At 37.8% G+C, this 24,633-nt stretch overlaps 1 protein-coding gene across 6 annotated transcripts in view; it reads right to left on the bottom strand.

Annotated features, from left to right (window-relative positions):
* Nucleotides 1-24,633, bottom strand: part of BTRC (beta-transducin repeat containing E3 ubiquitin protein ligase) — a 185,753-nt gene that overhangs the window by 10,963 nt on the left and 150,157 nt on the right. For all 6 annotated transcript variants that reach the window (XM_059398384.1, XM_059398388.1, XM_059398386.1 and 3 more), the window contains 9 exons: nt 19,055-19,286; nt 15,112-15,298; nt 10,459-10,555; nt 9,745-9,882; nt 9,146-9,264; nt 7,147-7,396; nt 6,319-6,437; nt 4,523-4,633; nt 2,804-2,882 (listed from right to left, as the gene is read on the bottom strand). In XM_059398384.1, coding sequence (XP_059254367.1) covers nt 2,804-2,882; nt 4,523-4,633; nt 6,319-6,437; nt 7,147-7,396; nt 9,146-9,264; nt 9,745-9,882; nt 10,459-10,555; nt 15,112-15,298; nt 19,055-19,286 — 1,332 coding nt within the window. The remainder of the gene's footprint in view (nt 1-2,803; nt 2,883-4,522; nt 4,634-6,318; nt 6,438-7,146; nt 7,397-9,145; nt 9,265-9,744; nt 9,883-10,458; nt 10,556-15,111; nt 15,299-19,054; nt 19,287-24,633) is intronic.

The raw sequence follows: 24,633 nt of genomic DNA, 5'->3' as shown, positions 1-24,633 counted from the left end.
AATCTCAGAAAGGACTTATATTATCCTGAATATATGATAGAAATCTTAAAACTCAGTAAGAAACCCAACCAATTAAAAAAATTAGCAGGAGTGCCTGGGTGGCTCAGTGGGTTAAGCCTCTGCCTTCACCTCAGGTCATGATCTCAGGGTCCTGGGATTGAGCCCCTCATTGGGCTTTCTGCTCAGCAGGGAGTGGGGAGTCTGCTTCCTCCTCTCTCTCTGCCTGCCTCTCTGCCTACCTGCGATCTCTGTCTGTCAAATGAATGAATAAAATCTTAAAAAAAAAATAGCAAAAGATTCGAACAGATACTTCACCAAAGTAGATACACAGATGGCAAATAAATGCATGAGATGATGCTGTACATTATTAACATTAGGTATATGCAAATTAAAATCACAATGAGATATCACAACACACTATTAGAATGACTCAAAAACACTGTACTAAGTATTGGGGCATGTGGAGTAACTGGAACTCTCATGCACTGTCACATGATAAAACCGTTTTGGAAAATAGGCAGTTTTAAAAAATACAAAACATATACAACATATTACTTAAACTATTCTGTTCTTATCAATTACCCCAGAGAAATGAAAGCGTATGTTCATTTCACTGCACACAAATGTTTATAAAAACTTTATTTATAATAGCCCCAAACTGGAAACAACCCAAGTTTTCATCAACTGGCAAAAGAATAAACAAAATACAGTATAACCATACAGTAAAGTACCTACTCAGCAATTTTTAAAAAGCAATGAACTATTGATATAAATCAACAACATGGGTGAATCTCAAAATAATTAAGCTTAGTGAAAAGAGATAAGACAAAAAAGAGTAAATACCATACTGTATGATTCTGTTTATAAAACCTAGAAAGTACCACCTAATCAAAAGGCAGATCAGTGGTTACCTGGGGATCGGAGTAGCAGAAAATGGGGTGGGATTGGAAGGAGAAATTACAGAGGGGGCATGAAGATATGTTCATTATCTTGGTTGAAGTAGATGGTTTAACTGGTATGTACACATATCAGTATTTATTGAGTTGTACACTTAAAATATGTCCTCTATATTTTATGTCGATTTTATCTCAATAAGTCGGTTTTTAAAACTTACACAGACAACTCAATAAATGAATGAGGACAAGATATGAAAAGATACTGCATAAAAGAAAAGCAAATAAAAAGATGTTCTACACTATTAATTATCACAGATGCAAATTAAAACTACAACCACTACACACCGACTCAAATGGCTATGATTCTTAAAAAGCTGACAATACCAAGTATTATCAAGGATGTGGAAAAAAGGAAAAATGGGACTCTCATACATTCCAGCAGTGGAAATACAAAATGGTTTGCATTTGTGAACTCCCAAAATGCCACTTTGGGAAACAGCCTGTAGTTTCTTTCAAATTTAAACACACACTTATCATAGGATCCAGAAATTGCACTCCTAGGTATTTACCTTAGAGGAAGGAAAACCGTATGTATACACAAAGATCTATAAGGCAATGTTTTCAGCATCAAGCGTTCCAAATGTCCTTCAGCTGGTGAGCAAATAAATAAACTGGCTCATCCACACCGTGGACTACTACTCAGCAGTACTAAAGAACAGAGCACGAACACAGGCAGCAACATGAACGAATCTCAGAAAGCTACACACTATATGATTGACTTTACAGGACATAGTGAGACAGCAGAAGCATTGGAAGAGATCAGATGAACAGTTGCTGGGGTGGGGGAGAGGGGATTAATATGAAGGGGCATCATTTTTGGGGTGGTGGAAATGTTCTAGATCTCGGTTGAGGTGTTTTACACACTGCGAAATTCAGAAAAACGTGAAAATCTGAAATACTGAAAAAGGGTAAATTCTGCCGTATATAAATTATTACCTCACTTAGACTAATTGTGAATGAATGAAAATACCCATTTCAAAAAACATGTGTGAAACATGCAGATAAGGCAGGTCTGGTGCTGCAAGAATGAGCTTTAAATCCAACAAGGAAGACAAAGAAATGCCTGCCTCTCTCCCTCTCTCTCGATTCTCCAGAGCAGAGACCACCAAATGTTCAGAGCTAGGATTCAGAATACTGGGCTTCAAATGCTAGCTCTCATCTTTTTCCTGCGTTGCGCTCCCTGGTGCCCCCCCTAATCTTCTTTTTCAAATGGCAGCAGCTTTTAACCTTAGGCCATTTTCTCATCCGGGCATTTGGTGAACACCATGATAAAGAATTTTAGTGCTTTCAAAGGTGACTTTCCTCCTCTTGAGTCACTTCTTCCTTCAAATGTCAAGATGTTCATGGCAAGGGGGTATATGAGGAATAAAAGCAGTGGGATTCACGTTGCTGGAGGCAGCATGCCTCGAACAGGCTGCATAGCTAGGGGGCTGACCGGGGGCTCCCACAGGCTCCCACGGCACTTTTTGCAGGCACAGGTGTGCAGGTCCTCAGCTTCTGGACAGGTTCCAATTTGAGTAATTATGCTCTCTTTCCCTAAGTACCCCCTACCGTTTCTGGTGGATACAGAATTCTTACTCACTTCCTGTACTAAACTGTGGTGTAAAGTTGCTGTGCAGCTGTTAAACAGCTGCCACGCTCCTCTCCATATATAGCCTCTAAAGCACTTTTGGATGAAAGGCGCTATATAAACATATTTTATTGTCATGTATTGGTTGCCTTTCCACTTAGTAGTAGGTTTTGTGAGCTTCTAAGTATCAAATCCAGATCTGTATTCCACAGCACATCAATGTTTAATTTCTTCTCCTTCCTGTTCCCCAACCCCCTCTAAACAATGATACTCTTACCACAAGGGTCCGTAGACAGAGTGTCCCTGCAGGAGCACGGGGGTCCAGAGCAGCTACAAGATCCCACACTTTAATTTTTCTAAAGATCAAAAAGGGGACAAAATCTTAATTAAAAGCAAAATTAAGGAAGAATAGCAAAAAGTCATGGCAATAAATATGTATGCTGAATGTGATTTATATGATAAATGCAGTTCACAGGAATATATAAAAACTTTTTTGTTTAGACTTGGTTCTTGCATTCATTCTTGGATAGAGGCTATTGGTCTTAACGGGAAAATGTATGGGTTTAACCTAAACACCAGAAACAGGTTAGCTTTAACCAAGCCAAAGATAGTGAATGGTAGAGTTACACCACACTTTGTGGCTGGGAAGAGATCTTATACATTAGATGTCTTAATGATATAAGAGGTTACTTAGACCTAGAAACCTGTAATTCTGAGGCATCTTCTTTCTGGTCAATTCTAAGATGGTGCATGTAACATGTACCAGACAACTGGAGCCCACTGAAGAACTATGTAGTTTATACAAGCAAATTCTCATATTTTGATTTAAGTAAGAAAAGTTTAGCCCTTCTGAAAATCAAACATATAGTCATGTCTCCTCAAGGTAAATAACAGACAAAATCCAAGAAAGATGGCAATAGATCAAAACCAGGGCGATGAAACAGGGCACCTGGGTGGCTCAGTGGGTTAAGGCCTCTGCCTTCGGCTCAGGTCATGAGCCCAGGGTCCTGGGAACGAGCCCCGAGTCGGGCTCTCTGCTCGGCAGGGAGCCTGCTTCCTCCTCTCTCTCTCTGCCTGCCTCTCTGCCTACTTGTGGTCTCTGTCTGTCAAATAAATAAATAAATCTTTAAAAAAAAAAAAAACAAAACCAGGGCGATGAGAAAATATGACATAGCTGGAATATGTCCTCATACTCTGAACAATTTCCCATGGGTAGAACAGTGATGGCCGACTTAAAGCAGAGGGAATGGTCTATTCCTCCTGTGTGAGTTGTCTCTACCACTATAGCCAGCTCCTAAACTAAGCTAATATTTTAAGGTAGTTTCTGGTTTTTAAAAAGCTGTCAGTATGTGAACTACAGCCTTCTACCCCTCACGTTACGCACTCTGATAAGAAGAAATGATAAGGAGGCCTTCAGAAGTGAATACACTTTTGTATGAGTTTACTATGTGTTTAGCAGTACTGGACATGGGATCCATTCACAACATGAATGGATTCTAAAACCACTGGAAATTAGACCAAAGAAAATAAAGATTACTAAACTTGTCACTGAAATGCTAGGAGAAGTGAAGACAAGAGAGCTGCACTTTTAGGAATTATTCAGAGAGATCCAAATTCAAGAGCCTATCACACTATGCCCCAAAGATACTGCCTTCAAATATTTCAGTTTTATTAAGTCATTATTTTACACACATATGCTGGTATACTGGGTTTCCCCAGTTTGTTTTATAGGGTAAAACAGACAAATGTATAACCAAATAACTAAAATGTTAATGAAAATCAAGAGCAAACAAGTGCAAATAAATGACTGGGAAGAACATTTTAGAAAAATAAACAAAGGAGAGGAAAACACATGGATTAGACACAAGAAATATTGTATCAGATCCTTTCTGTGAGATCCAAATGTTTCAGAGTCAGGTTAATACTATGTTTAACATCCTCAGGGAGAAGGGATTAAGATGTACAGTTTTTTTTTAAACCCTGTTATCAAACTCACCCATCATAGGCCCCACTGACTATCCTCTTGTTATCAAATCGAATACAGCGCACCAGTTCCTCATGGCCTTCTAATACTCGTAAACATGCACCACATTCTATGTCCCATAATCTGAAAGAGAAAATTAAGTCAAGTGAATTTTCATGTACTCTTTTCTAAGCTTGGCATATTGTAATAATATACTTCTTATGTTTTAAAAAAATCCCCCAAAATAAAATCAATCAACATTCATTCAAAAATGTATTGCTTTCAATGTAATTTATTTCCTTTCTGCTTTATAACTTGGGCAGAAAAAGTGTATGATTTAAGTTCAAGTGAAGTATATATTTTCAAAGCACAATGCTTTTATACAATCCTGCAAACAGGGTCTGCAAGGCATAAAAAGGATGAATTCAATGTACCCAGTTGCCTGTGAAGGAAATGACCAAGCCAAGAAAAGTAATGCTTCCTGAAATCACCAATAAGAACAAGATGTAGAGTGCCACGATATTCTGCCTTCACAAAGCATGTCCACCTCTGTTACTAAGGACACTCTGTTTTCACCCACTGTCCAGGACAGTTTTTCTTTATAATGGAAACAAAAAGCAAGTTCTCAAAAACATTTATATACTAACTTAAAAAGCTGGCAGTGCCTGGCTGGCTGTCAGAAGAGTGTGAGACTCTTGATCTCAGGGTTGTGCGTTAGTGAGCCCCATGTTAGGTATAGCTAATTAAGATTACTTAAATAAAATCTTAAAACTGCATGATTTCAGACTGAACCAAATAAAATGATAATTTCTTTAGATAAAATACAGTTTTGTTTTTTAAATGGCCTTTTCACCTTAGTACTTTTTGAAGGAAGGGAGAGGGTTGATAAATCTTCCAAATTCTATTTGTATCTCTGTCAGTCACCTTTGTGAAGAGAAAACACTAAAAAGTATTTCAATCTGTGGATTCTTCATAATTTCAAAGACTGGCAACTCCCTGGATAATTACGTAATGCAAAGAAAACAAAAGTGCACAATATGTAGTAGGGAAACAAATCTTTTCTTTCTTCTTCTTCTTTTTTTTTTTTTTAAGAACACTGGTGGAGAGAAAAGGCCGTTGGCTATTTATTAGCACTTTTCAACTGTACACAGGAGGAATTTAAAGAGGAGGGCCTTCAACCTCCAACTACTTATCATTCTTGTCCACTTCTTCATTCAAGCAGTGCCTTTAAAACAGGTCTATCTGGTAATAAAACTATTACAGGAAGAAAACATATCAACAAACGGTTTTGCTGTGCTTTCTGCTTGGGGCAAACTTTTCTCTTTTGGCCAACTTTTTTTTTTTTTTTTTAAAGATTTTATTTATTTATTTGACAGAGAGAGATCACAAGTAGGCAGAGAGGCAGGCAGAGAGAGAGAGGAAGAAGCAGGCTCCCTGCTGAGCAGAGAGCCCGATGCGGGACTCGATTCCGGGACCCTGAGATCATGACCTGAGCTGAAGGCAGTGGCTTAACCCACTGAGCCACCCAGGTGCCCCGTTTTTTGGCCAACTTTTGACCTATGAGAAGCTACAGAAAGGAAAAACATCTGGGGCGCCTGGCTGGTTCAGCTGGAGACAGGAATGACTCCTGATCTTAGGGTTTTAAGTTGGAGCCCCATGCTGGGGGTAGAGATTACTTAAAAATACAAAACTTAAAAAAAGAAAAGAGAAGAAAAATATTTTATTAGAAACATAACACACTCAAAGATAACACACCCAGACTTCTGTGTGCTAACAATGAAAGGCAGGGTAACAGTGATCCCTTCTGGGTAAGAGCACCTGCTGCTCACCTAATAGTGTTGTCAGATGAGCCACTCACGACCAGTCTGTCTCGGTACTGCAAACAGGCAATGCCGCGTTTATGTCCATTTAAGGTCCTCACAAATTCACAAGTACTTGTGTTCCATACCTGAAACAGAAATAGCATTTGGCAGTTGATTTGGTGCTTTTACTAGTAAGATCTGTGGCAACTGGAGCCTTGGGAAAGCAGAAAATAGCACTGAGCCAATAGCGGGAAGACAACTTCTCAAACCACACCAAATCAAAAACAGAGAGGGGAAAACATGGGCAAGTTTAATTCACAACAACAAAGGGCTAATTTATAGTTGGCTGCTATCACATGAGAATTCCTCAAATTGATTTACTCGTATGGGACTAATCTCGTTTGCAGCCAAATTTTCTTTCTTTCTTTTTTTAAGATTTTGTTTATTTGACAGAGATCACAAGTAGGCAGAGAGGCAGGCAGGGAGAGAGAGGGGGAGGAAGCAGGCTCCCCACTGAGCAGAGAGCCCAATGTGGGGCTCGATCCCAGGACCCTGAGCTCATGACCTGAGCCAAAAGCAGAGGCTCAACCCACTGAGCCACCGAGGAGCCCCGCAGCCAAATTTTCTTGAAGCTAAATTTACCCCTGCCCTTCTCGTACTCACCATTATTTACAGGAATAAGATACCTAAGATTTTCATATAGCTTGTCTAACTTGTTGCCTTTTTACACACAGACTACTGTCTGAATATTAAATTACTCTACACTGATGTTTAAATATGAAATTTTGTTTGTTCAGATTTTCACATGAACTCCCTTACTCTAAGTTGGGGAATTACTGAAAAATGCCTCATTACCTTTATAGTCCTATCTCCAGATGCAGAAACGATGTACTTGTCATCAAAATCTACAACATTGACAGCAGCTCGGTGTCCGACTAGCACTCTCCGGAGGGTGATGTCAGTTGGGGAGGCCATATCCCATACAGCAATGGAACGGTCTTTGGAGCACGTCACCATCATGCCATTATTGAAACGCAAGTGCAGGACTGCTTCACAATGGTGAATCAATGTGTTTAGCATTTCACCTGTATTTACATCCCATACCCTGAAACAAACAACATTAAAAAGGTTATCTGAGGTTTCGATGGTGCTCCTGGCTATAATCCTATTTGGCCACCACATCATTCCCTATCCATCCTGCCCCATTTTCATAATTAGCAGCTTTGAGGCTGAGCTGAGGTGAAGAGTTCTGATGGACCATGGGGGAAGTCATAGACAGAGGGCTGGACTAGGAGAGCAGGAAAAGGAAGGGACAGGATGCTGCCAGTGTGAAACCCTTAAGACAAACTACCTGAAATCTAGGTGAGTTATGGGGAATAGGAATGAAGATGTAACCACGATCACCTACCAACTGGGCCCAGACTTCAAGATGATTATAAAACTTCTGACATTTAATCTGATACCTTTAATGAGATACATTTTGAAGTAGGAATCTGATCCATAACAGTAGCAATTGTGTTCCATGGGTAGCTCTCAGGAAACAGAACTAACATGGGCCAAGAAGCTTCTGTAACAGACTGACTTAGTACTATGGATTTGAGCCCATTACCCTGGATCTTCAATTTTACTATAGGCAGGCCAGGCACAAGATGAACTACACTCTAAGTTTAAGGTCCCATTTCTGTGTCTTGAATAGGGGTAGAGATAAAAAATAGCCATCCCATTATAAAGAGGGACTTACAGCAGCAGAGTGTGGGATGTTTGGATAGCCTAAGAATTTTGTGTGATGATATATTTAACTTTGATTACTCCATTTTTATGTATTCACTTAGATTTTCATAACACATTTCCTTTTCCAATTTAACCCCATCTTTTAGAAAATCATTTTGTCCCTTATCCTGATGAGGGCGGCTCCGAACCTCACCCCACCGAACCTGACTTAGGTTCTAGAACTTCATCAATCCTATAAATGATGTTAGCCTCTACAATGATTAGCTTCCCTGAGGCACTCCATAGCATCAATAAATGTTAAATGTCGATAACTATAAGAACTGAGTTTGCTATGCCTTTAAGTCAAAAGACAAGAAACAGGAACAGCCTTTTCTCTTCACAGAGGATAATTTCAAGTGGTAAACATTTAACTTTAGAGAGTCTAACAATGCAGTTAACTGCCTTTTTCCTTTTTTTTTTTTTTTAAGTTACTTTTGATGCATTATGTTTGCTAAATCCTTTAGCTTAAGGCAAAACTCCTAACAGAGGTTTCCAGCAGTGTTGCTGGTACCCAGAACTCAAGCTACACTGGACTCCAGCAGCATAATGGCTGTGTCATCAAATCACTAACGCCTCTGGAAATTGAAGGCCCCTCCCTGAGTAAAGCTTGCAATTAAAAACTGCAGAGACAGCAGGGGAGGGGCTGGCAAAGAGAGAGCATTGCTCACCTGTACACATTTTAAAGGAGATAATGCATGCCTATACCACAGTTATAACCACCTGAAAAGAGGCTTTATTCCATTCACATCATTCCTCTGTGAGCTGGTTTTTGTAAAGAATGCAAAGTCTACCAAGTTTCTGTAATGGATGATTCCCCCAAATTAAACAGAATATGTAGTTTTCTTCAGTGTGCAAAAATGTGAACTTGCCTCAATCATTTCTTTTTTTTTTTTTTTTGCCTCAATCATTTCTAAATCAAGGTTTCTAGGTGGACCAACAATGATGTGGAGAATTGATGGCTTATTCCTCTTTAGTTAGGAAGCTTCAGAACTGTGTTCATGCAGCTATATACCAAATTACTATCTATGACAAATAAAGAGCAGATCTGACTTTCCAGAGATTAAAATCATTTGAAATTTTCTACCTGACTGTGGAATCCGATGATCCAGTTATGATCACCCTCTCATCATACTGGAGACACAGGACAGAACCCGTGTGGCCTGTGAGAATTCGCTTGCATTCCAACGTGCTTTTATCCCAGATCTAGGATGGCAAACAAGATCCTTTTGATCAATGTGATAATGGGGTGCTGCTGAGACTTGTTGGCTCTATTATGTGTTTGATTCTCCGAAAGAATCAAAGCCCAGAGCAATGTAGAATGCATTCTTTTCTATAGGTATAGCTAAGCACTATATATATGTGTAGCTTTAATACTAATGCAGACTTTATCCTTTTCATTAAAGAACAGGGGTAGGCTATAATTATGTGAGGCCCAAAGGAGCAATAGCACATTCAATGCACTTTAAGAAGAGAATTTAACCCTAGGACTATCTATTTGTACATGCTTTCTGGCGGGAAGCAGGTAACTGTCCTTTAAGGAAATGATTCAGGCTTTGGGACTGGAAACAACCTAAAACTCATTTACTTTCTGGAAATAATGCTTAGATATGATGTTCAGACTGCCTTATTAATGTGGACACACTTGTTCATTCACCCACCTTCCCATAACTAAACAGACCTCACCTTGATTGTGTTGTCTCGAAGGCCGCTGACTATCTTTTGATCATCATACTGTAAACAGTAAACCCCTTTGCTTGTTTCACTTCGGCAGTGGATTCTCTGTAAACTATGTCTTCCACATCTCCAATTAGATTCTATTGTCTGAGGGAAGGAATGGTAAAGAAGTAATTAGGAAAGGACCAGGACTAAGTTCTTATCTGACTTTCATGGCAACCAATGACAAATGTTCAATGCTTCACTATATTAAATACAAAGACCTTAAGGCAACTAAAAATGTTTTTAAAAAGCCACTGTTTAAAATTGCATAGCATTTTTCCATTTGCAAAGTTATTAAAGATTTATTTTCTAGAGCTCTCCCACATATAACTCATTCAATTAAATGATAAACTGGTGGAAAAAGGATAACAGAGGTCAAGCTATAAACTACATAAGGTTATATGCTCAGTGCTCCTCATACATATGTAGTGGCCATTTCTACTACTAAACTTCCAGGGAGGCTCAATTCAGAAGATATCTGAATATCAGATTGTGTAAGTGCAACTTTAACAGTCTCACTGCTATTGCATGAAAATACATCTCTGCTCTCTCATTTAGCTACCAGTAAACAATCTTTAAAAGCTTTAAAATTTTTTGCCTGGCAATTTAGTATATTTTACCTGCCCTATTTACCAAAAATAACTTTATTGGGCAAATACTCAAATATACGTAGATTCTTACCTCAATGTCTTGTATAATTTTAGGATAAAGTGCTCTGTAAAAAGAGTTGGGAGGAGCATTCCCATCAGGAGGTTTGTTTTTGAATAAATACTGTCCCCTAAAAAAAAATATTTCCCAATAAAAAATCACAATATTATACATTTACAAGGAGCTTCACAGTTCTTCAAAGTGTTTTCACAGTTACCATTCCATAAGATATCTATGACTAGCCTGGAAAGGCACAAAGCTAAGCCTTATTTCAGGAGTCCCATGCCAAGGAATAACTTTCTAGATTCTAAGGAACTAACTAGGTTAATACTATCAACATGATGATTTGCAGTATAGCCATCAGAGTATAATATTATAAGATCAACAAACAGAATATGTATAACCAGAACTTATCAACTCATCTTTCAGACCTCTGTAACACATAGATGCACTGGTCTTATCTTTTCAAAGTTTTATTGGTGATGAAAACTACTATCTCTGAACTGGGCACATGGCCCCAGTTTTTTTGTTTGTTTTTTTCCCCACTGAGTAAGTCTGTGCCTATGTCAGTGGAGCCTAGCATCATGGGCAGTGAGAATGTCTCTGTTATGGAGATCATTTTTTCTAGTCTGAACTTACACAGGGTAAGGTGGAGTGGCAGCTCAGGCGCCCAGGCTGTTCATGATCAGCATAGCTATGCTTTAAAAGCAGCAATTCAGTTCATTTCGACAGAAAACAAAGGGAACACAGGAGTGTCCAGCAGCAGGTACAGAAGAAGACGAAAATGCCTAAGAGCACTGTGCTCTCAAGTCTAAGGCTTGACATTCTTTCACAGGTGTGTTCCCGGCTATGCACATACGTACATGCATTTTATTGCCTTTGCTGATCCCAGCGAGCAACATTTGTTAGCATCTCCTTCCTTATGACAGCACATCTCTGGAATACTCATATCCCAAGCTAGATCTTTGCTACAAAAAAAATCAGTAAATGGCAATCACTTCCTGCTGGGTAAAAAATTTAATTCCTCATCCTGAAGTTAAGAACTCACCAAACACGGTGTGGAAGCTAGTAAACCCCTCTATGGGTGTACTAACTGCTGTTCTCACTGGCACCGTGCCTTGCAAAGTGGAGATAGGCAGAAATGCCTCTGAGTGTAATCCTGGCACCAGAGAAATCATGTTTTCTCTGGGCCAGTCATCCACTCCTCCCTCTATAGCTCTATTACAATATAATTAATTGTTCAGTGTCTCCAGGAGCGCTTCTCCCCTGCCCTCTTCCTATTATACACCTTGAAAATTAGTTGAGAAAATTTCCTATCAGGAAGGTAACTGTCTTTCAGTTCTGTGAAATCTGTAATGGAGAAGCTAAAATAACAGTTTTTAAAAGGGAGCTAATAGGAGCAAGAAACATGATATGCCAACATAAAGGGCAAATAAGACACATTATGAGGTAATTCTAGGTTACAAGTACACTTCCCTGAACAATCTTATCCTGTGTAAACACACTGCAAGCAAACAATAGATTTTGCATGAAGAAATTTATAGTCTGGTTAATAAATGTAACTTGGTAATTTCAATTCCAACATCCTATCATGAGGTAAGAATCACTACATTTGTATTGCAGGTAAATAAATCAAATGTCATGGAGATTAGGTAGCTTGTTCAAGGTCACATAGCCAGCAAGTAGACCTGGAATTTGAATCTAAGTCTAACTTCAGAGCCTACACTCTTACCTACTTTATTGTCTCCCAGGGCCCACCATCCCTCATAGATTCCTGTCCCCCCTTTTCATCTTTGGTAATTGAATACAGGCACCCCAGGATTTTCTTCATACATAATGAAACTTATCTCTACCTCCCAAGAAAAGAGAAACCATATAAGCCTCTGATCTCATGCTGGCTAAAGTATCTAAATTTCTTTCAAGTTAAAGGTGCTACAAAAAAAGTGTTAAAAATCAGTTTTTCAGTCTAGATCTGTGTTGTAAGTCAAAACCTTTTATGATGGAAGCTTCTGACAACAGGGACCACTTCTATGTGAAATGCCTAGTACCTCTGAGAATGTGAGTACATGATAAATGCTAAATATTAAATTTAGAATGTTATCGTAAAATGTGATCTGCTGATTAAGAAAATGGACTTCCCCAAGTGATCTTTTATTACACTTTTAAGAGTTACCATTACTGAGCAGAAAGAGCGCATTCAATATTATTCAAGACAGAAAATGAAAAGAGTTCATGTCATGAACTCTGTCATATAGATACAAAATACAACAGTGGAGTAGAATTTAAACCTGAAGTTTCACTACAGAACTATATTTACTTTTTTTTTTTTTGGTTGGAGGAAATGAAAGAAACTTTCAAAGCCAGCATCTGGGGAAAGGTATGACAGAAAGATTTTATTGACACAGTAGGCTTAGTAAAACAATCTGAAAGAAGATGAGAAAGTGATCATAGATTAAATTTTTTTAAAAAGTTGGGGAGGACACTAACACAAGAAGAAAGGCAACATTTAAAAATAGAAGCAGCCAGAGAAAAGTCAAGGGACTATTAGTGGAGGTCTTCATGGGGTGGACAAATACTTGTAATTTCATGGGGCTTTATCAAGCTAAGATGACAAATGTGGCTTAAGACAAAGGAATATGGTCTCAACTCTGAAGGATACTCAGAAGAACAGGAATGGGTTCCTGTGATTGAACATATAATGGAAAAAGTAATAAAATTAATACTGGATCCTAGATTATTCCTTAGTCATCCCTTCACATACCCCTTTAAAAGGCCAAAAGGCCATCTTTTCAATGATCTTGTTTGTTTTCTTTCTTTATAACTAATGTAAAAGATCCTGCTATTTACTGCCACCGCCAAGCAGGAGCCTACACTTATCTTTGGCATTTTCACATGCATCTGCCCAAATGTGCCCACCTACTTCTTCTTGCCTTTAAAAAAAGAATCTGTGAACTCCCAATGTCTGATAAAGATTTACTATTATTTAAGTCCAAATGTGAGCAAAGTGTATTTTAACAGGGAAGAAAACCTTTATCACTATGGGAGTGAATCCCTGTGATAAGAGATTTCAGGCCAGAAGTTCCAATTTAAAGGACCTTCTTTTCTCCTTCTTTTTTTTTGTTCTTTTCTTTTCTCTTCTTTTATTTTCCCATGAGGGGTAGTGGAATATTCCTAGCTACCCTAAAATTCTCCCATGTCAGCAACTGCTCTATATCTAAGGCTGGTCCTGACATGCTTAACAAAATGATGGACTTGGAGTCCCATATAACTATATACTTTCTTGCCTTTTTAAACTAGAAAGAGTTTATTTCCAAAGTATAAAGTAAGTTATGAAAGGCTTTGATTTTTCTATACAGTAAAAATAAAAACATATCTGAGAAGAATAACATTTATTCATTTATTCATTTCTATATGCTTTCATTTATTCATTTCTATATAGCCAAACAACTGCCTGATGTTTGCTTCCTTTAACTGAATTTGAAAGAAATTTTAAAGTCTTCTTAGTCAGAATGACAAAAATTTCTTGAAGCACTTAGTATAATACTTAGAGGTCATTATGTTTATAATATATTAATGAATTTCAAAGCTGCAAAAAAAAAAAAGAAGCCAACTATATTTTAATGAAAATTGCTAAGAAAAGCTGATCCTCTTTTTTTAACTGTTTTGTATCTTTTTATGGTCCAAGATAAATAATTGATAAAATTAATTGCTCAGGAGATCCCTGAGCACACATATACCTGCTGGTGCATATCTATCAGCTAAAATACTTACTATGTCACCTTTATTTTACTTATGAAATATTCACACCTAACTTTCTTATAGTGACATTCTAGAGATATCCTCTGAGAGGAAATTACATACAGAAGGTATCTTCTGTAAGTTCTAATGAAATGGTACCTGTATGTTAAAAGAACAACAAAACTGGTGAAGTCTCTTAGGCTGCTAACTATATAATGCCTTAAGGAATTTGGGATTGAGCAGTACAATCTTGACAAAATATGGATCTTATGAAGAAAAAGTGATATACTCTAGATCCCACACTTCACTCTTTCTGATGACTAGAGTTCTTATTCTAGTTGAGTGTAAAAGTAATTTTGATTACAAAGGTGAGAAAATACCACAGGCATGGATTAAAGACAAGAAATCTTCAGGGTCCTGGGATGGAGTCCCGCATCGGGCTCTCTGCTCAGCGGGGAGCCTGCTTCCCTCTCTCTCTCTCTGCCTGCCTCTCTGCCTACTTGTGATCTCTGTCTGTCAAATAAACAAATAAAATCTTTAAAAAAAAAAAAAAAAAAGAAATCTTCCCGAGGAGAAAATACTTATTTGTTCAGGATTATTTCAGGCATCTGATGGCTTCTGTGTGATTTTAAAGTCATCTGTCTTACAAACTGCCTCTCAGCCCTTTGTCAGGACACTAGTTTCTGCCCAGAGAACAGAATGCTCTCAACGGAAGTCAGTTTTTAATAATTTTTTTATAAAACCGTATTAACACATTATGATGTCATTTATCAGTGATTGGTCAGAAGAAAAATGCCTAAGTACATGTACAACTATTTTACATTTTGTACTATAAACCAGCTAAATCACATATTAATGATAAGCACTAGTTCCCAGTGTTATTCCAAAGATTCTGAATGGCCAGGTCCTGAAGTTCATCTGTAATAGTAAGAGAGTTAAAAGGCTTACCACCCTCTTCGTTCCGCCAGGCCTCGCCACAGAGAATCTGTCCTGACCATCCTCTCGATGAGCTTCTTCCATAACATGCCATCAGATGTCACTCGGTACCATTCCTTACACACAAGTTCAGCAGCACATAGTGATTTGGCATCCAGGTATGACAGAATGTTCTCAGCAATGTGATCCAAACCCCGAGCTGTTGGGGGAGGGGGGTGCAGGCAAAGAAGAAGAATATAGGTGGTGTATGATTTTTTACAAAAGGTCCTTGAAAACAGAATAGCATTCATTCTGCTCCGAAGGCACATCATTGTCCCTAGTGTGGTCCAGTTTCTTTTTCAAACAGAAACTTGGGTAAAATGAGTGTCAATAATTTTTCCATAAGGTTATAGAAATGAACAATATTTTCCATCTTCCTTTAGATAAGGAAGTTAAAGCTAACAACCAGCAAACCCCCCAAGACATTAAAAATAAAAAGGATTCCAGAAAAACAATTCACATCTATCTATATGGATTTCAGCACTAGGGGATGTTCTATGGATGGCATCTCAAAGTCTGTGATTCAGACCCCCCCAAATCTCTATATTAGGTCCATTTCTCATTCTCTTTCTATTACTGCTGCAGTTCCAAAGCTGTTCAGTAAAAGAAATATCCTTTAAATGTACTGGGGGAGAGGCACTAAGTCAGAATGTGCTGGGTTATAGAATTTTGGGCATGTAGAAAGGAGAAGAAGGAAATACAAACTGGTAATAGGAACATCCCGAGAGGAAAGACAGAGAGGTTTGTTTAAGTTCAAGTATGACTTTAATTTCAGATGTTTAAAAAAACTACATTTGAGAGTAGTTGCTGCTATAAAACCTAAATGACAGTTGGCCAAACAAAAACAAAAACAAATAAATAAAACAAAAACAAAAAACACCCCAGACCAATAAATAACTTGGTTAGCATTTCAGAGACCATTTTGTAGAATGTACAGAGGAAAACAGTGGAAGTAGATCTTGGGCTGACTAAACTGGATGGGCTTCCCAATTAAAATACTCTACCACCCAAATCTGTAACTGAGGCCTCAGAGGAATAGATCCTATAAAATAGGATGATCATACTAATAAAGCTTTTGGCTGCTGTTCTAATTCACAAGTGAGACAAACACATTCAAAGTTACTTCTCTTTCAGGTTACATATCAGAGGTTTGCTGAAGACTTAAATAGTGCAGAAGGATTCCTTCATACTCTGACTCCCTGAGGCACAAACTTAACAAATAGGAAAGGCATTTAGTGCCTTTCACTCGAAGCACACAAAGACACACTTGGACGCCATTAGCAACAATCAAATGTGCTTAAACATTATTCTAATTATAAAATTGTATGGATATCAGTCACATTTTTCAGCAGATTTGGAAAAGAAAGCATTAAATGGATTTTGTTTGGCTGACATCACATGTTCATATTTAAGCACAAGCAGATGGAGGCATCCATCACCTAATTCTTATTAAAGGAAAATGACTATAAGCCAATTAAAGATATAATAATTAGTTCTTCATGCAAAAAACAGTGATGGTACAGTTCCCGCATGTTTAAATTGAAACTTTCCACACCATCAGAAGTTCCCAAAATCCATTCCTGTGTTTTTAATGGCTATCATCAAATTGTTCCTGATCTTTCACTATGTCCCTACAGTAAGTCTTTGGAAGTAATTTCACCTAACACTCCAAACAAACCCATTACATTAATTGATTATAGGCATTTTTTTGAAGTAGTTTGGTTTACTAAATGTAGCCAGATGGTGTAGGTTTATACGTTAAAATGGTCATAAAACATTAGACTGATGATTTAATATCTTAAAAAATGGTCAATAGATACACACCAGGGATCAGGATTAGGCAAACAACACACAGGTCTAATCAACTCCTGTTCAGTTCTTAGTGGTATATGCTTGAGATAGTGGCATGTCTTGATAATTGGGGAGAGCACAATAATGAGGTACACACAGATTGTTCACACAATGAAAACTATTTGCCTATGGCTAAAACAAAATCCAGTGAGTGAAGAGGGGGCAGAAGTCTATTCTATTTAACAAAAAATATAGGTACAAATTTAGCTTTAAAATGGCTATTTCTAAGTTATAAATAGGTATTTCTTTTGTTTTAAAAGGGGATTTAAATTCCAATTTTGGAAAAACAAATTTACAAAAAGACAATTGGCAAAGATTAAGCAAAGAAGTAATACACAGTTTTACAGAGGGTTGGTATATTTTTCATGAAGGACAGTTTGCACAAGTATTAAAAACCTTGAAAATGTTCCTAATTCCTTAATGTAAGAAAACCACTTCGGTTGTTTTTTCCTAGGATGCCCAAAAGATTAGTAAGAATGTCCACTACAGCAAAGTTTATAATAGGAAAAACATTTTAAACTACCTATATGTTCCAAAAAGGTGTTAAATAATATGTGTTTCGGCTATCATAAAGAATATATAATACTATAAATAATTATGTTTTAAAAGAACACATAGGAAAATACATTAAGAAAACACAGTGAGAGAAAATGTTACAAACACTTATGATCCCAGCTTTAGAAGGAAATATACACAACTAGAAAAAATAGTAAGGCCAAATATTAATAGCATATCAGTTATTAGTTAAATAGTAAGGCCAAAATATTAACAGCATATTAGCAGCGCTCTCTGAATGGTGGGGTTCTGGGAAATTTCATTTTTATATTTTAAACTGCTTTGAGTTTCCCAAAATTCCTGTAACTTCTATAATCAGGAAACTGGAAAAACTAAAAAAACACCAAGATATGGTATTTTACAGATTCACTCATCTTTTGTACTCTATTTTCTTTCTTCCTTTCTTTCTTTCTTTTTTTTTTTTTTAAAGAGAAAGAGTGCTAGTGTGAGGGAGGAAGAAATGGAGAGGGAGAGAAAGAATGAACCCCAAGGCAGGGCTTGATCTCCTGACCTGACCCTGAGATCACAACCTGAGCCAAAATCAAGAATCAGACACTTAATCTGACTGAGCCACCCAGGCACCCCTGCACTATATTTTCTTCTAAAATAAACTTTTAGCGAAGAGGACAATCTTATGTTTTCTTGAGATAGTATTTGCCCCAAATACTGATGTCTACAAAGTGTCCTAGGATCACATCGAGCATTCAGTAAAACCACATCATCCTCCCCTGAAAAATAAAATTTTAAGTGTATATGTGCATGTGTGTGTATTTAAATATATATATTTATATATATATATATATAGTTTTTGAGAGCTCTTTGCAGTCTGCAAACAGTGAGACTGCAAAACCGGGAGTTTACATATTTAATGTCATAAGACTCCTGAGATACTTTTTCAAAATACTCAATTAAAAATGCTTCCTATTCAGTCCTATAATTTAAATATTGTCGAGGGCGCCTGGGTGGCTCAGTGGGTTAAGCCGCTGCCTACGGCTCAGGTCATGATCTCAGGGTCCTGGGATCGAGTCCCACATCGGGCTCTCTGCTCAGCGGGGAGCCTGCTTCCTCCTCTCTCTCTCTGCCTCTCTGCCTACTTGTGATCTCTGTCTGTCAAATAAATAAATAAAATCTTTAAAAAAAAATAAATAAAAAAATAAATATTGTCGATAAATTCCCATAGAAATCCAAGTACATAAGTTAGCATATCTTAAAAACTAAGACACATTATCAAGGTAATACCTTGGAAAATATTTTATTTGCATCTCTCAGTGGGTAAGAACAGGATGACTAGAAGGGCATGAGATGCAGAGAAGACAGGGGAAAGAGGAGTCTCTATTTCCAGAGAGTGATTTTGGGTATTTATACCCCCAAGAAGGTACGATTAAAGGACTCAGTTTATAAAAATCAAGCCAATAAAGACTTCTAAGAAGAGAGATGAAACTCCAGTTCCACTACCATTGTAACATATCTTCCAGGCAAATTAATAGCGCACAAGTACCCGTAGACATACCTGGCAGAGCAGTTATGAAATCCCTCTGCAACATAGGTTTAAGATACGAGTTTATGTGCCCATGTTGGTAATGACACATTTGGGATATAAGATGTTCCACAAATTCCACTTGATCGGACTCTGACCACTGCTCAAAATATTTGACACACAGTTCTTTTTCCTTCTCATAGCTTGCTGAGAGCTTTCGTTGCTTGGGCACAATCATACTGGAAGTGCCATTGGCAAGTTTTGTCTGTAGAAGGAGTGGATTAAAAAGAAACATAAACAGTAAGTATTGAAAAGGAGGGAAATAGATACTTTTCTGATCTGGCATCCTTTGTTATGTCTGTATGTTGGAGCTCACACTGTTACTCATTAGTAACTGGATATTTGTGAACAATTACACGGAAAGCCACACAAAGACCACAGTAAGTTGGTAAATCAGGAACAATTCTGGACAACTAGGCATCCATTTCTAAAAGTTCACAGGAAGATATTATTTGGAGATCTACAGATGAAAGCTGAAAGCATGCTAGGTTATTATTACTAGCAAGCAAAAAAGCTAATTTGTTTTTTCTTGTATACACCAGTTACTGGGCATTCATACAACTACAATTACGTTTTTTAACAGTCAAATAAGAAACCTTCCATGCAAAGAAAGGCTGATGAATAATTTGAGACTCTAGTACCTTTGGAGATAAAGCTTAACTGTAACATTTATATGCTTAATCTAACCTTTTCCTTCTAAAAAAGAAATCAAAATTACATGCCACAAAATCTTTTTATTTATTAGTTCATTCAGTAAGTATCAACTGAGCACCTACAATGTGTCAAACACTGTCCTAAGTGCTAGGAATACAACACTGAACAAAAATAGCAGTCTCTATCATCAGGCACTTATACTGCAGTGTGTACAGCATGATAAAACCATAAACAAATAGAAAATATAAGGTGGATAGTGCTATTAAGAAAAATAAGGGAATAGGAAAAAACTACATGTTATTGTAGCAGGCAAAATTCTAAGATGGTTGACCCCAAGATTCTCGGCTCGGCTCGTGGTGTACACATATCTTCCCTCAAGTATTCAAACAAACATATAGGTACTGCTTTGATTTAATTAAGGTGCCAAATCGGCTGGCCTTAAGATGGGGAGATTACTGCAATGGGTCTGACCTATCAAATAAGCCCTTTAAAGGCAGAGAGTTCCCTCTAATTGGTTGTGGAAAAAGAAGGGGGACCACATGTAAAAGGATGTGGTCAGCCTCTGGGAGCTGACTGAGCTCCCAGGTGACAGCCAGTAAGGAAATGGGGACCTCAAGCCTACAAAGGCAAGGTACTGTATTCTGACAACAATGATATGAGAAGAGAATTTTCCCTCAGAGCCTCCAGATGTGAACTCAGCCTGGTCAGCATCTTCACTTCAGTCTTGTGATACTAGGAGCTGAGGAACCCGAGCCATGCTGTGGCAGAATTCTGACCTAGAAAACTGTGAGCTGATGAATGGGTGCCATTTTAACCTCATTTGTTATGTAGCAATTTTAAAAAAACCACAAAAAAACCTAATATAGTTATTTAAGTCTGAGGGGTCAGAGATAGCTTCTCTAAAGAGATGGCATTTAAACTGAGACATGAAGGAAATGTGGGAACTAGACATTTTGTTACACAAGGGAAGAAACATCTAGGGCAAAGGGACTTTGAGGGCAAAGGTCCTGGGTGGCAGTCTCTCTAACATGTTCAAGGAATAGGTAAGAGGCCCAGGGTGGATAGTATAGTTGGAGTAGTCCAAGCCAGGTCATCCAGATCATTATGTGGTGACAGCTAATGTCCAGTGATGGCTTGGGACAATTCCATCCCTGCCTCAAAAGAATGCCATTCCTCCCATGAAAAGGTAGAATTTATCTTAGCTTTTGAATCTGGGCTTTGGCTGACAGAATGGGGAGAAAGTGACATTCCAGGACTCCTAAGCCCACACAGCTTCTGCTTACTTTTTCTTAGAGCCTTGAGCCACCCTGTAAGAGATTCAGGCTACCCTCCTGGAGAGGGAAGTTGGGAAGATGGGAAGCTATGCAGAGAAAAAGGTCACATGGAGAATCACCTAGAAGCCCGAGAGTAACATGATCTGACACCTTCTAAAAGGATCACTACTGTGTGAAGAACAGACTATAGGGGACATAAATGGAAATAAGAAGGAGACTAATTAAGAGACAACTTTAGAGTAGTCCATGGAAGAGGACAATCTTTTGGACCTGAGTAGTAGCTATAGAGGTGGTAAGAAATAATTGGGACTCGATATGTATTTTGAAGGCAGAGCAAACTGGATTTACTGACAGACTGGGTATGAGGAAAAAAAAAAGACAAGGATCATGTGCAAATTTGAAGGTGGGGACACTTGGAGAAGATTCAGAAATCAACAGAAACTTTTGCTATTCTGAAAAAAGTTGGCTTTCTTTAGAGGGTAATCACAAAGCGGTACAATTGGTACTTTTCAAAGTAATCTGATAGATATTTGGCATATTTGTCTGAGGCAATCCCAATCTGGCAGGGAGGCCAATGTTACTATGGAGCTCATACCTGCCTGGACATGCTGAATGTGCCATAAAGCTAACATATTTGTATAATCAACTTCTGCTATTTGAGGCATAGTCTGGCTTAATTTCTAAACATTAAATCCTGCATACAGGCTGCTTTACAAATGACTCCTGATAGATCTGAAAGTATATTTTCAAGAATGGTATTAGCCGTTTTGCACAGAAAAAGCTAACACCTGTAAGAAACAAGCCCTGGTGTATGGAGCTGGATGTTTTCTAGCATAAGTGTCACTCTTGTCTATGATAGAGACTAAAAATGATTAATAAGAACCTTGTTGGACACAGGCCTTGGGGAATTTCAGAGCTGCCTTTTGTGTAGGTTATTTGTTTGCATTTCAGAAAAGGAAAACTTGTGAAATATGGAGTAAGATTGAGTGAGCTAATGAACGAGTGAGTGGGTATACAAGCTTGACCAAATGCCACTTCTCACCTCAACAACCCAAACCTTCCACTCCATCATTTTTTATAAATTTGTCCTTTTGTCTTTTAAAAGGTAGAAATGGACTGGAGTTTGATGCTACCAAGGGTATTGTTTTCCAGAAATGCCAGTAATAGAGAGCAATAATCAGCAATGGTAAGGAAATAATTCTGTTTATAACCTTCAACAAACCAGATGTTTCTATAATCACAGGGAGTCAGTCATGCTTGATCAGTAGTTATCAGACTAGTAACAGATAAAAATGCCTAAGGATTTCACAAGTTTGATTATTCCACTGCAGGAGCTAAAGTTCAGTCAGGACTTTCATATATATATACTTTTTAGAGAAATTTTTTTTAAAAAAATTTGAGAGAAAATGAGAGTGAGAGAGATCACAGAGAGAGAGGGAGAAAGAAGCAGGCTCCCCACTGAGCAGGGAGCCGGATGCAGGACTCAAACCCAGGACCCTTAGATCATGACCAGAGCCAAATACTGACGGCCAACCAACTGAACCACCCAGGCTCCCCAGGACTTTCTTATATTTCCAATGATCAAATAATAAATGGGACCTAAACCATTTGGCTATTAGAAATGAAGTATAAACTGAGAGTTCATGAATTTCCCAACTGTCTAGGCTACACCAGCGGGCACTGCATTTTAGTTATCACCCCCAAAACAGAGTATTTCCTTGTGAGGTAGAAAGATACACACCTCAGCCATCATCACTTTGAATGAGTTACTCTTAACTACTACACCACACTGTGTTAAGAGCTCTGGTTCTACAATACAAAGACCTGGTGTCTAATTCTAGCCCCTTGATTTATTAGCTGTGTGTCATGGCATAAACAACTTGATTCCCCCCCACCCTTGAGTCTCTGCTTCCCTCAGCTCCAAATTATAGGATATATTCCACTGGGTTTTTGTGAGGATCAAATAAAATAATCTAAGAAAACCATGCTTAGCTCACCACCTGGCACACAGGAAAATGCTCAATAAACCAACACTCTTGATGAACTTCTGACACCGCTGGTGTTGGCCTTTCCTTCTCCTTTTGAAAACACATCCTTCTTTCTCACTGTGTAATATATATTTTTTAAATTTTCATTGCCGCAAATGTACATGGAACTGCATAATCTCAAGTGTATAGCTTTATGAATTTTCAGAATTTAACTAGAGCCTAGATCAAGAAGCAGATTACCATGAGGATTATAACCCCTGCCTTGTGTTCCTTTTATTGGGTCACTAGTCCCACCAAGGGTAAGCACTTTATTTATTTCATTAAAAAAAAAATATATATATATATATATACACTTTTTAAAACTGTCTACCTATACAATGTATAGCATTTAAAAAATGTCATACTTAGGGCTAAATTTAACAACATATGTGTTAATACCTGTAAAACTGAAAACAACAAAACAGTGCTGAGGGAAATTTTAAAAGACTTCAATAAATGGAGAGAGATAGTATGTTCACAAATGGGACTGAATATGGTTAAGATGTTCATCTTTCCAATTGATCCACTGATAAGAGTCAATGTAGTAGCAATGAAATTCCAGCAAACAAGCTAACAAGCAGATTCTAAAATTTGAATGGAAATGCAAAGGACCTAAACATTAGCCAAGCGATCTTACAAAATAAAAACAAAGATGGAAGACTCACACAACTGAATTTCAAGACTTAACAATAAAGCAATAGTAATCAAGATAGTGTGACTTTGCTATAAGGACAAACATGTAGATCGATGGAACAGAATACAAACTCCACAAAGAGACTTACATATGGCCAGCTCATTTTTGAGAAAGGTGCCAAGAAAATCCAATAAGGAAAATATAATCCTTTCAAAAGATGATGCTGAAATGTCTGGATACCCATACAGAAACAAAAGACTTTGTTCTTTACTATCAACCATGTATAAAAAGTAACTTAGGTGGATTCTGGACTTATGTGTAGGAGCTAACACAGAATGTCTAGAAGCAAGCATAGAAGAAAATCTTGGTACTCTTGAGACAGGCAAACATTTTATACACAGGGCACTAGAGCACAGACCTTTTTTTTTTTTTTTTTTAAGGAAAAAATAGATAAATGATAAATTAGCATGTGGCAAAAGTTTAAATTTCTGATTTCTAGAAAAGAAAAAGTTAAAAATACAAACCACAAACTGGGAAAAAAACATTTGCAATACATATTTTTGACAAAGGACTTGTATCCAGTATATATAAAGAACTCTTAAAACTCGATAATAAGAAAACAAATAACCCTAGTTTTTTTTTGTTTTGTTTTGTTTCATTTTTTCTTTTTTAATGAACCAAAGATCTGAATAGACATTTCATAAGAAAAGAATCATGGATGGCCAACAAGCTCATGGAAAGATATTCAAGATCATTAGTCACTAGGAAAATGCAAATTAAAATCACAATGAAAGGGGCATCTGGGAGGCTCAGTGGGTTCAGCCTCTGCCTTTGGCTCAGATCGTGGTCTCAGGGTCCTGGGATAGAGCCCTGCATCGGGCTCTCTGCTTGGCGGGGAGCCTGCTTCCTCCTCTCTCTCTGCCTGCCTCTCTGCCTACTTGTGATCCCTCTCTGTCAAATAAA

This window comes from Mustela nigripes, chromosome 4 (assembly GCF_022355385.1).
Source record: "Mustela nigripes isolate SB6536 chromosome 4, MUSNIG.SB6536, whole genome shotgun sequence".
In the NCBI taxonomy this organism is placed as follows: Eukaryota; Metazoa; Chordata; class Mammalia; order Carnivora; family Mustelidae; genus Mustela; species Mustela nigripes.
The sequence above is the reverse complement of the archived record's forward strand: the minus strand, read 5'-3'. Positions and strand labels throughout refer to the sequence as shown.